General features: G+C 47.5%; 1 protein-coding gene across 10 annotated transcripts in view; it reads left to right on the forward strand.

Moving 5' to 3' along the window:
- The window catches only part of SRGAP2 (SLIT-ROBO Rho GTPase activating protein 2), a 276,234-nt gene that overhangs the window by 217,032 nt on the left and 41,961 nt on the right, over positions 1-17,241 (forward strand). For 9 of the 10 annotated variants that reach the window (XM_047752470.1, XM_047752469.1, XM_047752471.1 and 6 more), the window contains exons 11-14: positions 5,221-5,305; positions 8,265-8,292; positions 9,587-9,611; positions 17,003-17,063. In XM_047752470.1, coding sequence (XP_047608426.1) covers positions 5,221-5,305; positions 8,265-8,292; positions 9,587-9,611; positions 17,003-17,063 — 199 coding nt within the window. The remainder of the gene's footprint in view (positions 1-5,220; positions 5,306-8,264; positions 8,293-9,586; positions 9,612-17,002; positions 17,064-17,241) is intronic. The other variant, XR_007130747.1, reaches the window with a different exon arrangement.

Consider the following 17,241-nt stretch of genomic DNA (forward strand, 5'->3'; position numbering starts at 1 on the left):
TTAACCCAGTGTGCCGGGCCGAGGATCGAATCTGCATCTTGGTGCTGCAGAGATGCTGCTGATCCCACTGTGCCACAGCAGGAACTCCCCTAAGGAGTACGTTTGAGCATCGGCGCTATGATGCCAGACCCTGTGCTAACAGTCACAGTCATGCTTGTTATCTTATTTCATCTTACTACCCTTGTGGGAAAACACATTATCCCTGTTTTTCACATGGGAAACCTAGGGCGATGGCAGTCAAGAGACTGCCCGAGGTAGGAAGAGTCAGTTAGTGGTAGGACTAGAATATCCCAACCCAAGCTTCTCTATTTGATTGCAATAAAAATGTCTGTCAGGGAGGGCAGGCTCAGAAAGAAAAAATTTTATGCTAATCCTTTTCAATAAGGAAAACATCACTGACAGTTAATAACCAATTAGGAATTATTAAGAAAGCAATTAATAAGATCATAAAATTGAATTGGGGAGTTCCCGTTGTGGCTCAGCGGGTTATGAACCTGACTAGTATCCGTGAAGATGCGGGTTTGATCCCTAGCCTCGCTCAGGAAATTAAGGATCCTTCATTGCTGTGGCTGTGGGTAGGCCAGCAGTTGCAGCTCCGATTCTACCCCTAGCCTGGGAACCTCCATGTGCCTCAGGAGTGGCCCTAAAAATAAATAAATAAATAAATAAATAAATAAATAAATAAATAAATAAAATGGAATTGGCAGGTCACAATGGCAGAAACCAAACCCGCCCAATAGATGCTTGCCTTTCTTCCTGCTTTTGGAAGAAATTCTCAATTTTGATAATATTGAGTGAAAAATGGGAGGGGGCGGGGCACGGCAGTCAGAGGGAACAGGCTGTGTTTTAGGAATGTAATCTCATTCTGGTGATCTGGAATAGAACCTGAGCCTTTCTTTTCTCCTCCTTTGAGGACAATTCCAGGTTTTTACCTTTAGATGTCTAGGGGGGGAGTAGGGTACAGGGCATAGAATGAAAGGAAATTAATTACTTAATATTGGGATATGGTTTAAATAAGAAAAGTGGAGTTCCCATCGTGGCTCAGCGGTTAACGAACCGGACTGGCATCCATGAGGATGCGGGTTTGCCACCCTTGGCCTTGCTCAGTGGGTTAAGGATCTGGCATTGCCGTGAGCTGTGGTGTAGGTCGCAGATGCAGCTCAGATCCTGCGTTGCTGTGCCTGTGGTGTAGGCCGGCAGCTACAGCTCCTATTGGACCCCTAGCCTGGGAACCTCCATATGCCACAGGTGTGGCCCTAAAAGGATGAAATAAATAAATAAACAAATAAGTAAATAAATAAGGAAAGTGACCCTTATTGCCCAAGGAAGAGTTTTGAGATGACAGTAGATTGTTCTTTCCCTGGCCTCCTGGTCTCTAGAAATCACTGAAAGGCCACCTGTTTCTCCCTTGTCTTCGGCTCTCTCGGCTCCCTTGGCTGTGTGTATGGTCAGCAGCAGCTGGAGCCTCCTAGTTCAGTTCCACCAGAAGAGGCCGGGTTCCCTCTCCCAGCTTATGCCGTACAGATGAGCGCCAGTTTACAGGCAGGATGGGGAAGTGATACACGACATGCCTGCAAACTGTAGGGTGCTTCACCTTCCCGTATCCAGCCTACCTAGATGGGAAACTTCCAACCACTGTTGCCACTCTGAGAGATGCAGGTCATACCTTGACACAGTTTTTGATCCTTCAGGATTGAAAGGAAACTGAAAAGGTAATTCATCATACCTCCTGATCAGATTGCTCTGTATTTTAATGGTGCATGGAGCGACAGCTGGAGTTAACTGGTGAACTGTGAACACGAGTGCAAAAAAAATGATTTCCGGAATCACAGGTGTACACATGAGTAAGAGAAAGGAATTTGCGCCCATCTCCTTTGAATTTTGGCTGTTTTCTGAGCAGTCTGGTCTTATTTGTTAAGGGTTGCAGTGTCTGGGTGAATTTTTCCTCATTAGGAATCCTTTAGCGTCTCCTTGGGATAACTTTCCAGAGAGGGGCCCCTGATGGTTAGGATGTTAGCAGCGGACGTGTCCTGAAGGTGTTTCGCCTCCAGGCCCCGAAGGACCATTCCAAGCCTCACAATTAGGTGTTGGTTGGGGATTATTAGGATGTTGCCCGGGGAAGACTGACAGCAGGTGAGCTGGCAGCTGGAGCAGATGGGACAGGGAAGGTGACAACAGAGCCTCTTTTCATGCAGATGTTCTCGTGCAAAAGCACAAAGGAACTGAGGGAACGGGTTGTAAGTAAAGCAGCAGGAAGGATTTGGCACAGGGCTTGTTTTTGGTTTGTCTTCTCTTTAATTCAGAAAGTAGGGACACACTTGGGGGCTTGGTTTGCAACTTTGGAGGAAGCCTCTATCCAGAGGAGAGTGAGACTGTTTTAATGAGTAATTAATGCTTTACTCATTTTCAAGCATTATTGGAGTGTCCGCTACCTGCCTGGCACAGTCCTAAGCATCAGGGATGCAAAGAAAAATGAATGCTACAGTCTCTGACCATAGAGAATAGAAAATCTGGAGGGAAAGACACAGGAGCAGCAAAGCCTCCGTGACAGGGCTGGGTAGGAAGTGCTTGAAGGTTCACGCAGAAGCATCTAGGTGAACGTGGGAGCCAGAATGAGCATCCCAGAGAAATTGGTGTTTTTCTTTGTTTTTAACCAGAGAAAGAGGGAGAAAGAGAAATACATGCTCTTGGTTAAAAGTTCATACTGTGCAGAAAGGTACAGAATAAAAGTAACTCACATTTTTTCATCCTTTCTTTCTGCTTTTCCCCCAAGTGATAGTAGCCATCAAATCAAAGGCTTGGAGTTCCCGTGGTGGCTCAGTGGGTCAAGAACCCACCATAGTGTCTATGAGGATGCAGGTTCCATCCCTGGCCTTGATTAGTGAGTTAAGGATCTGGCGTTGCCACAGGTTGCAGTGTTGCTGTGGCTGTGGTGTAGGCCAGCAGCTGCTGCTCTGATTCAACCTCTAGCCCGGAATTTCCATATGCTGTGAAAGCAGCCATCAAAAAAGAAAGATAAAAAAAATCAAAGGCTTGACATATAATTATATATTTTTTGGTTAGCGTATTAAAAGAGAGACAGAACTATTTTTATTTTGTTTTATTTATTTTATTTTATTTTATGTTATTTTATTTTATTTTATTGTCTTTTGGGGGCCACATGTAGAAGTTCCCAGACGAGGGCTCGAATCAGAGCTACAGCTGCTGGCCTATACCACAGCCACAGCAATGTCAGATCCGAGCCACGTCTGCGACCTACACCACAGCTTAACCCACTGAGTGAGGCCAGGGATCAAACCTGCATCCTCATGGATGCTAGTCGGGTTCATTAACCACTGAGCCACGACAGGAACGCCTATTATAATTTTAAATGTTTTATCCACTTACTCCTCCAACTACTTCACATATCACCACATATCACCTTCACAGAGCCCACTCCGGGAAACACTGCCATTTGGTCTCTTGAGTTGAGACATGGGCTTCTGACCCAGCAGATGAACCATTGCATTAGGGGACAACCTAGGGAACCCGTGAACAGCCTCAGGGTAGGGTGGGCTGAAGACACTGCGTTGGGTCCCAAGACCTGGGATTCAGACTTGGCACTACCTCTTCCTAGACTGCAGCCATCACCACTTTATTTAATACCCTCTTCCCCTTCTCATCTGTAATAGGAAATACTGATGTCTTCCCTATGTGCTGTACAGAGTGATCACGAGAGCGGAGGACATGCTAAGGTGCTCTCAAAGCTCGTAAATTGCTGCACATATATACAGAATTACTACTGTGAACTTTTGTTCTGCTTCTTTCCTCCTGTTGTACCATAAGAGACAGACAGAATGGGTTATCATGATGGTTAAAAGCACACATTATATTGTCCAGATACGTATGTTTGGCTCCTGGCTCCATCACTCAGTCATCATTTGACCTAGAACAATTTATTTAATCTTCCCAAATCTCAGTGCCCTCTTCCGTAAAATGGGGATCATGATAATAATAGTTCATAGAGTTGTTTTGAGATTTTGATGAATTGCCCAGGGAAATACAGCCTCTCGCTGGACAGACAAGGGTGGAGAGAGGTCAGATCACAAAGTACACAGCCCAGCAATCACATCTTGACTGTCAGAGCCGATGGGATCGTATTTCCATAAACCTCATCTTGCGTTTGGAGCTGCCCAGATGTGTGTGTGTGCAGGTGGGGGGGTGGCAGCCCCTCCCTCTGTGTGCTCAGAAATCCCAAGCTTTCCACAAAGATTCCGTGCAGAATGGAGGAGGAGGCTGATTAAAATACGGTTCAGACAAAGATGCCGTGAGGGCCGTGCTTGCAGCCGAGGCAGCGGCTGAGCCTGCCCTCGACGTCACTCCTGGTGTGAAGGAATTGCTGTGTAGCACGGGGAACTCTATCCAATATTCTGTGATAATCTATATGGGAAAAGAGCTGGAAAAGAATGGCCGTGTGTACATGTAGAACTGAATCACTTTGTTGTACAGCGAAAACGACCACAACATTGTAAACCAACTCTACTTCAATAAAGCTTCAAAAAAATAGAACGAAAGAGGAGTTCCCGTCATGGCGCAGCGGAAATGAATCCAACGAGGAACCATGAGGTTGCGGGTTCAATCCCTGGACTCACTCTGTGGGGTTAAGGATCTGGCATTGCCGTGAGCTGTGGTGTAGGTCACAGATGCAGCTCAGATCCCAAGTTGCTGTGGCTGTGGTGTAGGCTGGCAGCGGCAGCTCTGATTCGACCCCTAGCCTGGAAACCTCCATATGCCGAAGGTGTGGCCCTAAAAAGCAAAAAATTAAAATAAAGAAAGAAAGGATGCACTCTGGGAGGGGCCAGGTAGGGCTGGATGTCACTGGAGGTGTACAAGTGTATATCCTCACACCAAGAAGGCGGGGCTCAGTGAGTCCATTCACCCCCTGCTCTTCTTCCACGGAGCTGAAAGATATGAATGGGGGACTCAGGAGATAGTTTCTGACAGCGGCCGATATGGGGCTCCCAGGAGGGTGTAGAGCAAGATACTAATCCACCAGGAATAACTAACGGCAGCTGCCCCGATGCTCAGGGTTTTCAAGAAATGAAAATCAGACCTAGTGGAAATTGGGTCAGAAACCAAAAGCCCTCTTAGAAAGGGACTTGTACAGCTGAGTGTCTGTGATTTTTTTTTTTTTTCCCCTTCAAGAGTCTGACTGTTCTTTGTCCTCTTCCTCTGTTCCAGAAAATGAAGGAGTACCTGGAGGGCAGGAACCTCATCACCAAGCTGCAAGCCAAGCATGACCTGCTCCAGAAAACCCTGGGAGAGAGTGAGTGTGGGCTCTGCTGGGGATTCGGCCGTGAGGGGACGGCTGAGCCCTGGGCCCTCGCGCTGAGCACACGCCTCCATCCTCAGCCCAGTGGCCCTGATCCGGTTATGTGCATGCATGGCTTTTCCTCGCTTGTCTGACGTGGGAGCACACGCCCCAAATGACTGCTTGAGTGATGGGGAAAGGCCAGCGCTTAATGAAGCACTAATGTGCATCATCTATTTGTTGCAATGGAGCATGTCTGTTCTCCACGCAGCCCCCCTCCCTCGCCTCCTCTGTCACTGCTGGAGCAAAGGAGCTGGTGGGTTATTTACTGTCCAGACACTTTGGTAAAACTCTCAGCTCCCCTGTGGCGGGACTGAGGCTGGAGCAAGACAATGGGAAGCTGTGAGGTGAGCTGCCCAGCAGCTCCAGGGAGAGGTGAAGATTTTCACGGGCAAGGCTGATGGGCAGACTGCTGCTGTCTGTGGCTTCAAGGTGGGGCAGCGGTTTCTTCCTGCTTTGAAGGTTCTGGCGCTAGGAGGTAGCCCTCCCCCTGCTTTGGCCATGCTGGAGCGGTGGTGCCAAATAGACCGTCTCATCTCATAGGATGATGTTAACCAGACCCTGGAAAGTAGCGAGGCAGAGGAACGGCCTGGCCCTCTCAACTTCCTCTCCTTAGCTATCAAACAGAAGGCCAAGGTTGAAAGAGAAGCTTTCCTGGGGTTTTTGGCATCCTGCCCAGGTCTCCTGCCCAGCTCTCAGCATCCTATGATTATGGGGATCCCCAGGTTGGGGGTGCCTCTCCGGCCCTGCCCCACCTCCCTCTGCCACTAATCTCCTCACTTAAAGATGAGGAAGGAGAGGCTGCAGGGAACAGAGAATATGTAATAATGCCAGTAAAAGGCAAAACCTGCCCTCACGCAGAGGCCTGGCATTCTCCAGTAAAGTCTTGAGCCCTCCTTAGACCAACTGCAGCATCTGGGAGAGTATTCAGCGCTCATTGGCTCAATGGCCCCAGGAATCAGAGCCCCACTTTTCAGACCAGAGCCTCCTACCCACCCTTCTGGCCCTGTTCTCCTGCCCTGAACAATTGATTCCCCCAGATGATTAATTCTTTTATCTCCAATGTCTTTGATCTTGTGATTTTTAAGGCATTTTCTTTTATGTGAAGAAAGCCTATTAAGTAACTTCTGTTCTCTTGCCTCCTCACCACCCAAGGGACTCAGGCTGAACAGGTTTAGGCATCGAGATCCAAACTTTGCTGATAGAAAATCTTTACTCTTGGGTTATCAGATTGCTCCGTGGGGAATCGGTAGAAAGCAAGCCCAGAACTATTTGAGGCAGGTTATAACTGTGATTTCTTTTTGCCAAGATAATCTAAACATGGCCCATAAATGAGATGGGAAACGGGGCCTCAGGGAGTGAGAGAGAGAGAGAGAGAGAATGAATGGGTTTGCAACATACATACCTGCCCCAAATGTGCTACTATGATGGGGTGAAGGTTAGTGACCATTCATTAGTGCTGCAAGTTTCATCTAAAGATGACAAGTTCTAGCTATAAGGGGAAAAAAATAGATCTTCCTGTGTGCAAGTCATCATGTCCCTGCCTTCTGTACGTATTTGTCACCGTAACGCAAGAGCCCCTTGTTCTTGCCACAGAGGGATAATTGATGTGTATGAATATTCCAGAATGGAAGTGGGACAGATGTTGGAAATAATGGCTCCGAATAATATTTTTGCAGATGAAAGCTGAGCCTTTAGTAGGAGAGGCTGTTAGGGGTGGGGGAGGGTGTTGCTCAAGATGTGCTGAACTGTAATCAACAATTAGCAACTTTTAAAGGCAAGAAAAAGCCCTGCCCTCCCCCCACCCTTGGAGTCGCCTTTCCAGGAACGTGGATGAGGAGCCTGGGAGCTGATCTCTGCTTCCCCAGCTCAGCGCCTGCTTCCGCTTTCCCTGGTCCCAGCTTGGTTAACTGTGAACCCAAAGAAAGCAACCCGGGTTACATGATGGCCCATGGGCACTGCATGTGTATTTTTTAAAAACATAACAGTACTTCAGATGGATGTTAAAATTTTCAATTCCACTTTTTTTTTCTGACTCTTTAGGGCCTCACCCATGGCATTTGGAGGTTCCCAGGCTAGCGGCTGAATCGGAGCTATAGCTGCTGGCCTATGCCACAGACACAGCAACTCGGGATCTGAGCTGTGTCTGCGACCTACACTACAGCTCCCAGCAACGTCAGGTCCTTAACCCACTGAGTGAGGCCAGGGATCGAACCTGCATCTTCATGGATGCCAGTCAGATTCGTTTCCACTGAGCCATGACGGGAACTCCTCCAATTCCATTTTTGAAGGCTGCCCATGATCCATTAAACTTAGTATTAGAGCCCACCTTGGATTGAGAATCACAAGCTAATAGCAGTATCAGTATTTTAAATCTCATATTTTTCCTTGTCATTTCAGCCCACCTTAATGGGAGTGAGAATTTAATATGGATTTAAAACTAGAACTTCCAGATACATTCCCTCCTCTACCCAAGTAACTATTCCTTCCTTCTTCCCCATCACCCTCAACCATGTGTGTGTGTGTTCACATATGAAGGGCAGGCAAGCTCATTCTTCTCTCCTCACCACACACACCTGGCAAACATACAGGAGAAGCTGAATTTCATCTCTGGGAGGGCTTCTAAGAATTTGTTCTCTAAAGTCTGACCTGCCTCGCTGGTGCTCCTATTTTCCCACTGGGAAGTAGAGTAGGCAAATCTAAGATTTCGGGACACCAGCAGCCCTGAGCTGGGAACAAGCATCAGAAGCAGCACTTGCCCAGAACCCTGGGGACGCTCTTCTTTTAGGCCAGGAAGGCATGATGCTAGCGGCTCCCTGGGGAGGTGGGCAGACTCGGTCATTCCTGGAATCAAGTCTACCCCTCTCACCCCTTCTGCTTCAACATGTGCTTTTTGCCTTTGTCTTTCCAACAGGTCAGCGGACAGATTGCAGTCTGGCCAGGTAGGTGTGGCCTGAGCCAGCCCTGGGAAGGGATACAGAGAGGCCGGCAGGGTAGAGCCATCCCAGCCTGGGAAAGAGCCAGGGAGTTGAGTGTTAGAGCTTTGGATGCCTTGCTGACCCCATCTGGCCTCAGAGGGAAATGGGATTTGCCGGACAGAGCTGAGTGAAGGGAGTTACCACTTGCTGAGATAGTCCCAGAGACTCCCCCAAACCACTGCATTGCAAAGAAATGCTGGATGCAGGAGGAGTCTGGCAACCTAACCTTAGCTTCCAGACTTCAACATATGGGTTTTGAGACCTCTCTGACCCCTAGACGGATGATCAGACGATAGCATTTGACCGGAGGTTTTTTTGGTGTTTTGTTTTTTTTTAAAATACACGGAAAAGATGACAGCCTCTAATTAGTGAGTGTTGCTAGATAATGCAATATTACATTGCATTACTTGCCAGCAGCATTGGTCCCAATCCTTGCCTGCTGTACAAATATGCAGCCCTCCTGATCTTTCCCCACGGCCCCGCCCTCCCCCACCCCGGCCAAATATTTTCTCTCTCGGTCATGGAGCTGCGATGAGAGAACTCGTGAGTTGGTGGAGAGCAAGGCATTCCTCCAGCCAGCGGTTCCAAGATGCCGAAAAATGTGCTGATTTAACTGGGGAAAGAGCCTTAATGGGCCGGACTCCGCAGAGACCCCGGGTTAGCCCATTATATAAACCACTTCTATCTGCCAACACACACAATAATCATGAGGCCATTTACAATTATAGGCTCATTATTTAAAAATAGCTTCATTTGGCTTTCATCATTTTGTCGTTGCGGATTACAATAAAGATCCCATTCATATACCAGTCTCGTTGACGAGAGGGAACCAGGGTGACGGATTTCCGTGGAATATATCTTCTTGGTGGTAAAGTTCACCTGAAGTCCCGTATCTACAGCACGTTCTGTGGGAGGGAAAAGTACTGAGTTTAATTCCCTTACGCTGTGTTATTCACTGTGCGACCTTGGCTGGCTCTTCCTGTTGTCTGACCCATATATATTTTGCTCCACAACGAGCCCGTTCCCTCCGATTCTGCTCTTGACTGGTGGCAGACATTAAAAAGAGACCCCCAAGCTTTGGTGAAAAGCGCTTTATTGGGCTTCGTGTCGAAGGTAAATTAGCAAGTCTCTCAGCCGTTTCTGGGACTGAACGGATTCATAGGACTCGTTTCATTAACCATCTCACAGATTGTTTTGCATCCCATTTCTCCCTTTCTCCTCCCTGTTGCTGGATCTGTCCATGCTGATTCAACCACAGGCGTAGCTCAACCGTGAGGAAACAGGTAAGGGCCCGCCCAGCAAGAGCCAGGCCTGTGGGCTGTGAGAATGGGTCCCTCCCAGACATTTGTGGAACTCCGCTGTGGATGGAGCAGACACTTCTGACTCCATGCCTGTGTTTGCAATGTACCGTATAGTCAGAGTGTGTCTACTACTATGGCACCTTCACTGATTTAGCGGTCAGGGGTGGGAGTTGGTGCATGGTCCTTCTGACTCATTCCTCTACCCTCTTCCATGCTAGAAATCTGCTTTGACTATAGCAGATTGTGCCAGAACTATCGCTGGCACCACTTCTCTACGAGACCCTGAATGAGGCCTCACACTTCATACATCCGTACCAACATGTCAGTCAGTAACTCAAAGCAACGAATCACCTAGACCAAATCTGCGGGTTTTTGTGTGTTTCCGGTGGCATGGTCATCCTAGATGTATTTCTAAGACTTGCTAAAAATGTAAAGCGGAGTCTGGTCTAGGAATGATAAGGAAGGGATGTTGAACTCTGCAGTTTTGTGCCTGATCTTCAGTGTTGTATTAAAATCTGGCACAGCAGTGAGCAGCTAGCTGGCCTGACCCACATGAGGAGGGATCTTAGCGCAGCATGGACAATCCACATCAACGGATCATCTCAACAGCACTTGTGCTTGTTTAAAAAAAAATTAATTGAAGTATTTTCTTCAGTAACCAGTTTGACTTCCTAATTATACATTACATATGGCAAATACTAGAATGGTTTTGTATCCCCTAAGCTCATACCAGCTATGCAGTGAGCAGGGAGGGGGTGGAGAGGGCTCAGAAATGTCTTTGTGTCTACTCAGGGGAAAGCTGATCCAGGCTTTAAAAAATCATTTGGGGAGTTCCTGTTGTGGCTCAGTGGTTAACGAACCCGACTAGGATCCATGAGGACGCAGGTTCGATCCTGGCCTCACTCAGTGGGTTAAGGATCTGGTGTTGCTGTGGCTGTAGCATAGGCTGGCAGCTATAGCACCGATTCGACCCCTAGCCTGGGAACCTCCATGCGCCATGGGTACGGCCCTAAAAAGACAAAAAAACAAACCAAAAAAAATCATTTAGGGTAATTCACAGTGGCTGTAGCCACAGGGAGATGATGGACTGTAGAGGGCAAATGGTTTCTATGGTGGTGGCATACCTGCAAGGGCTTCAGCTGGATGACTGCTTCCACTGGCTGGGCAGTCCAGCCAGGGAAGTTGATAACCTAGCCCTCAGTTTTCTTAGCTTCGATGTCAATATTTTTTCCTGCCTTCTCTCTTTTGGATTTCCTTTTTTTTTTTTTTTTTGTCTTTTTGCCATTTCTTAGGCCACTCCCACGGCATATGGAGGTTCCCAGGCTAGGGGTCTAATCGGAGCTGTAGCTGCAGCTGCCGGCCTACGCCAGAGCCACAGCAACGCAGGATCTAAGCTGCGTCTGCAACCCACACCACAGCTCACGGCAACGCCGGATCCTTAACCCATTGAGAAAGGCCAGGGATTGAACCTGCAACCTCATGGTTCCTAGTCAGATTCGTTAACCACTGCGACAGGAACTCCTGGATTTCCTTTTAATGAGAACACCATCGGATGCAATTACACAGTTTTTAAATTGCAAAAATTTCATTGCAATGCTCTTTCCTCCTGTTCCTCTGTTTCTTTCTTCTTCCCCTTTCTTTCATAATTTCACTTAAAACTAGAGAGGAATGGAGTGCCTCCCCGGGAGAATGTCTTCCATTTAAAATGAATAGGTGGATATCTTAAATAGGGAGCAAGCTTTTTTTTTTTTTTTTTCCTCCCTTCAAAAGTGAGAACAGGATTGAACTTGAAGTATGTTCCTTTTCAGTTTCTGGAATGAAACTGAGCCTCCTATGTATAGATGGAGCCTGAGTGGGAGGGCTTTGCAGCCCCCCTGCTGGCTGCACGAGTGCCAAAGGCCACAGTGTGACAGGTGATATGTGACCCTGGTTGGGCTCATCAGAAAGGAATGACGCCCTCCTGGTTTGCATCATGCTGTGCCTAGGCAGTTGCAGGCAAAATGTGTTTGCCTGGTGCTAGATTTATATAAGAATTCCAGGATGCACCGGAAACTCCAATCAAGTAATGACCCCTTTTTTATTCAGTTTCTCTCCAGTAGATCTAGAAATCTAATGCTGGCTCAGTGAAGAGTTTTTCTAAGATAGTCGGGAAGGTAAATAGTAAGTAATACATAACCAGGAAATAAAATTTGTTTTGGTTGTTTACGCAAATCAGCCAAGCAAGAGGTAGAATCCGGTTTTTGTTTTTGAGGGTCCCTCCTGGGTTCCAGTCATGTTTGACCCTTGAAAAGCCTAGGTTCAAACCACCTGACTTTCCTTTAAAAAAAGGGATGCCTCGGGAGTTCCCGTCGTGGCTCAGTGGTTAACAAATCCAACTAGTGAACCATGAAGTTGCAGGTTCAGGATCCCGCATTGCTGTGGCTCTGGTGTAGGCCAGTGGCTACAGCTCTGATTAGACCCCTAGCCTGGGAACCTCCATATGCCCCAGGAGTGGCCCTAGAAAAGGCAAAAAGACAAAACAAACAAACAAAAAAAGTGATGCCTCGTAGTTCCTATCATGGCTCAGCAGTAACAAAGCTGGCTAGTATCCATGAGGATGGAAGTTCAATCCCTGGCCTCCCTCAGTGGGTTAAGGATCCAGTGTTGCCGTGGGCTGTGGTGTAGGTGGAAGATGCAGTTCGGATCCTGAGTTGCTGTGGCTGTGGTGCAGGCCGGCAGCTATAGCTCCGATTCATCCCCTGGCCTGGGAACTTCCATGTGCAGCACATGTGGCCCTAAATTTGAAAAAAAAAATTTAAAAAGGGGATGCCTCAATTGCTGTTTCCATGCTTTCCCTGCTCCAGTCCAGTCCAGAATTCTCTTTCCTATTACTCCTGTATCTTCTTTGCTAGCTCATCTTTCTCTGTCCCTCAAAATGTACGCATTTCCTCAAGGCTTGGTCCTCTTTTGATTTTCAGCCACATTCTTTCCCTTGTCACTTTTGTTGCCTTAGCTAAATCTGTCTCTTCTCCCTCCTTCCCTAAGCGTCCACTTGTTCTGTGATGCTGTGTTCTGAGTCTTTGGCTCTAACTCCTAACTGATTGGCAGGCAGTCAATGCGCAAGAGTCGAGCTGGTACCTGCTTTCCTCAGCACCCATCCCCTCACCCGCCCCGCCAGGTTTTTGTTTTTTGGCCCCTCCCTACCTTCTCTACCTCTCACGGGGGAACCCTCCATTCTTCACAGTCCTTGAAGCCCTACGTCTTTTCTTGGATGTCTCTTTTTTCCTTGGTACATCTAATCAGGTGTCAAGACTTTAATTTCTCCCTTGGTAAAGACAGAAATTTAACAAATATAAGAGATCAGTACCTGGCAAAATCCCAACTTTCTCATGCATGAGAAATGATGCCAGACAGAGGTGGTTTTCAATCATTATCTGGCTACCATCACTGAACCCCTGCTTTCCTTTCCTTTCCAAGTTATGCCTGCTGCCTTTCTCCCTCTACTTTTGGTTTAAAGTTCCTTTAATCTGGAGTTCCCATCGTGGCGCAATAGAAACGAATCCAACTAGAAACCATGAGGTTGTGGGTTCAATCCCTGGCCTCACTCAGTGGGTTAAGGATCCTGCATTGCGGTGAGCTGTGGTGTAGGTTGCAGACGCGGCTCAGATCTGGCGTTGCTGTGGCTGTGGTGTAGGCCAGCAGATGCAGCTCCAGCTCTGATTTGACCCCTAGCCTGGGAACCTCCATATGCCACAGGAGCGGCCCTGGAAAGACAAAAGGCAAAAAAAAATTTTTAAATAATGAAGGCATCAATGAAAACCAAGACCTCTAAAATAATAATAATAATAAAGTTCCTTTAATCTGATTGAATGGGGTTTGGACACAATTGTCTTTAAAGGCCCCTCCCAACCCTGGGGTTATAGGACCAAAAATATTATGAACAAAAAATTTAACTGACATGGATTCTAACACTGGAGGATGAAAAAAGAGAAAAAGAAAGATCGAGACATGGAGTTCCTGTCGTGGCTCAGTGGTTACTGAATCCAACTAGGAACCATGAGGTTGCAGGTTCAATCCCTGGCCTCACTCAGTGGGTTAAGGATCCAGTGTTGCCGTGAGCTGTGGTGTAGGTCACAGATGCAGCTTAGATCTGGCATTGCTGTGGCTGTAGTGTAGCCTGGCAGCTACATCTCCAATTCGACCCCTAGCCTGGGAAACTCTATATGCCGCAGGTGTGGCCCTAGAGAAAGACCAAAAAAAAAAAGGCAAAAAAAATAAAAATAAAGAGAGAGACAGGCACTGAATGAGAACCATATAGGTACTACTTGGTTAACTATAAAATATTGGTGGTAAAGCGGGGGTCTTTGCCAGGGCACATCCTGAGGAAATGAATTCACTCGGAGCTCAGAAATGTTACAAGGAGAGAGTCTGAAGCCTTGGTGACTTTGCCCAGTTGTGTGTTTCCACTGGACTCTGTCTTAGGCGTCCCTGGCACAGCAGGGACTAGGAAAACATCTGTGCTAGGACAGGTTATCTCTGGCCAACTCTCATCGGTCACAGATCATTCTCTGGGCGACTTCTGACATGTTACTGGTACCCATGGACATACAGGTTAATATCTTTGACTCTTTGCTTTTTGCAGCCCTGCATGCTTCCTTTTAACTCCCATTGCTAGTCCTTTTCCCACAAGTCTAGGCAGAATTTTGCCTTCACATAACTTGTGGAAGCCAGTAACATGTGAATTTCCAACCTCCCTCCCTCTGGGTCTTTATTTTCTATAGACTGAGATCCAGGAAAACTTTAGGAGCCCTCATATCACTGTCCTCGTTATCACTGCTACTACTATTTATAAATGTAACATATAGGCGTTCCCTGGTGGCTCAGCAGGTTAAGGATCGGGTATTGTCACTGCTGTGGCACGGGTTTGATCCCTGGCCCTGGAACTTCCACCTGCCGAGAGCACGGCCCAAAAAAAAAAGAAAAGGAAAGTACAGTAACAATGTTTGTACATATAAAAAAAATGAGTTTTTTTTTATTTTTCTTAGTGGATTCCTGTTTCTTTATTAGTGTATGGAAAAACTGACAAAAATTCCTTCTCTAAGATCAGCCTAGGCTGACTGGTAGAATTCAGTGATAGTAGGAGAGCAGACACTGGCACCTGGAGCTGGAGGAAGCAGATGGGTCTGGGGGTCGTGAGATGAGCATTTGGGTTGCTGAGCTGCGCAATGGCACACTCAGTACTTCCTTTGGCAGCGTCCTGGGTTCCCAGCAGGCTTGGGAGCTAGAGGCCTTGCCAGCTCTCCTGTCAGCCTGGCTTCTTCTTGGACACAGGTGCTTCCCTAAAAGTGGCCAAACACCACCCCCAACCCCACAGCTAGAGTTGAAAATTCAGAGCCAGGAGTTCCCGTCATGGCTTGGAGGAAGCAAATCTCTCTAGCATCCATGAGGACACAGGTTCAGTCCCTGGCCTCGTTCAGTGGGTTAAGGATCCAGCGTTGCCATGAGCTGCGGTGTAGGTGGCAGACACGGCTCGGATCCTGCCTTGTGGTGGCTGTGGTGTCGGCCGGCAGCTACAGCTCCGATTCGACCCCTAGCCTGGGAACCTCCATGTGCCACAGGTGCAGCCCTAAAAAGACCAAAAAAAAAAAAGAGAAAGAAAGAAAGAAAGAAAGAAAGAAAGAAAGAAAGAAAGAAAGAAAGAAAGAAAGAAAGAAAGAAAGAAAGAAAGAAAGAAAGAAAGAAAGAAAGAAAATTCAGAGTAAGGGGAGGGCCACAGGCAGACCCATCCCACTGGAGGACCCAGCCTCTGTTCTGAACATTGAAAGCCCTTTCTAGCTAGATTTAAGGTCATTCTGCCTGATCCCTTTCATCCCTTGGAGTTACTGTGCATTTAGCTGCATTATGAAACCCTGCTGGCATTTTCAGTATTTGGGGTTCACACCTGGCTGTTGCTGAGCTCCTAGGATGCAGTGTGGGTGGTAGTGAGATGCTCCACCTCAGGAAGTCTGCCTGGGTTTGAATCCTGGCTCTTCCACTCATCACCCTAAGCAGCTCTTTCACCTCACTGAGCCTTCATTTCCACATTCATCAAGTGAGGATAAGAACAATACACACCCCACAGCGTTGTTACCAGGACCAGTCCGTCTAAAACACTTAGCACATGGCCCTCCATAAAATCTTTTATAAATGGCAAGCGCTGTGTTCATGTGCCAATAGGAAATATTACTCTCCTCACCACCAAGCCCCTCCCTGCATTATAGATGCCAAATTAAGGCCCAAAAAGGTTAAATTAAGTGTCAGGCTTGTGTGGTAAAATGGCAGAGCAAAGATTGCTATCTGTGAGGCCTGCTTCTTAATTTAGTACCAATTAGTTTCCACTATTCCCAAGAGTTAGGTTTTTTCTTTCTTGCCTTTTATGCCAGACAAATCCCCTTTCTGATGTGCCTATTGATTGATTCCACTACCTTCCACTGGTATGGATTGAGCACCTGCTCTGGGAGGTCACATGGCATATCATGACCAGCACTGGCCAACAAGAATTGACATTGGATGGCAAAGGCAAACGAATATTCATACACCCACCATCAAGGCATAATCAGGATGTGGGGCTGAGTTCAAGGTGCTGAAACCCCATAGACAAGGGCCCCCCAGATCATCTGGGGAGTCTGGAAAGGCACCCCCGAGGAAGTAATACTTGCACTGAGACCCTGGGGTCAGGGGTGTGAGGCGAGGCGAGGCGAGCTTTCCAGTAGCAGGAGCAGCTCATGCAAAGCCAGGGGCAAAGGACGACTCGCTGAGGAGCAGAAAGGAGGCCAGCGTGGCCAAAACAGAGACCGGGGGCAGAGCAGAAGAAGAGGAGCCTGGAGCAAAGGCAGGACCGTGGACACGCAAGGCTATGCACAGAGAGGGACAAGAATCCTGAAAGAGTTAGCCTAAGGAGGAAGCAATGGGATGTGTGCTTTTAAAGAGGCCTGACCACATGTGATGAAAGAAAAACTGGTTTGGAAGAGATGGGGCAGGGGAAGGGGGGGTGGAATGGAAATATTGAGTGATTGGACTAGGTTGGTGGCCGTAGAGATGGAGAGAAATCAGTGGATTTGGGAGGGATTTGGGAGGCAAACTTGACCAGGTATTTCTTGACTGGTGAATTGTATGGCTCAGGGTGGGGAGCTGGTTTGGGCTAAAAGATGATCAGTTCCATCAGGACCTGCTGAATGGAAGGCGTCTGCAGGGTATCCCAAGTAGACTGTTGTGCACATCTGCACAGATGATGCTTCTTTACGGTCCAGCCACTGATCCAGCTGAGACACGTTTCATACAGTTTAGCCTATTTTCTCTGACCCTGGGCTCTCCCTGTTTGCAGATTCTAATCTCATGTTTCTCTGGCTTTTTAGGATTCCAGCCAGGCAATTCCTCTGGTGGTGGAAAGCTGTATCCGGTTTATCAGCAGACACGGTAAGCAGGATTACAGCCTTGACCATATTTGTGCAATGTGGGGAAGAACTTCCAGGAATTCTCTGTAGAGTCAGAATAGAGATTGGCTTCCCATCCTGACATTCTCAGAAAAGGAATACAATCTTATTTGCTCACGTAATGTTTGCTGCCTCAGGATGGCCACGCTTACACAAGGAGC

This window comes from Phacochoerus africanus, chromosome 11 (genome assembly GCF_016906955.1).
Source record: "Phacochoerus africanus isolate WHEZ1 chromosome 11, ROS_Pafr_v1, whole genome shotgun sequence".
NCBI classification, from domain to species: domain Eukaryota; kingdom Metazoa; phylum Chordata; class Mammalia; order Artiodactyla; family Suidae; genus Phacochoerus; species Phacochoerus africanus.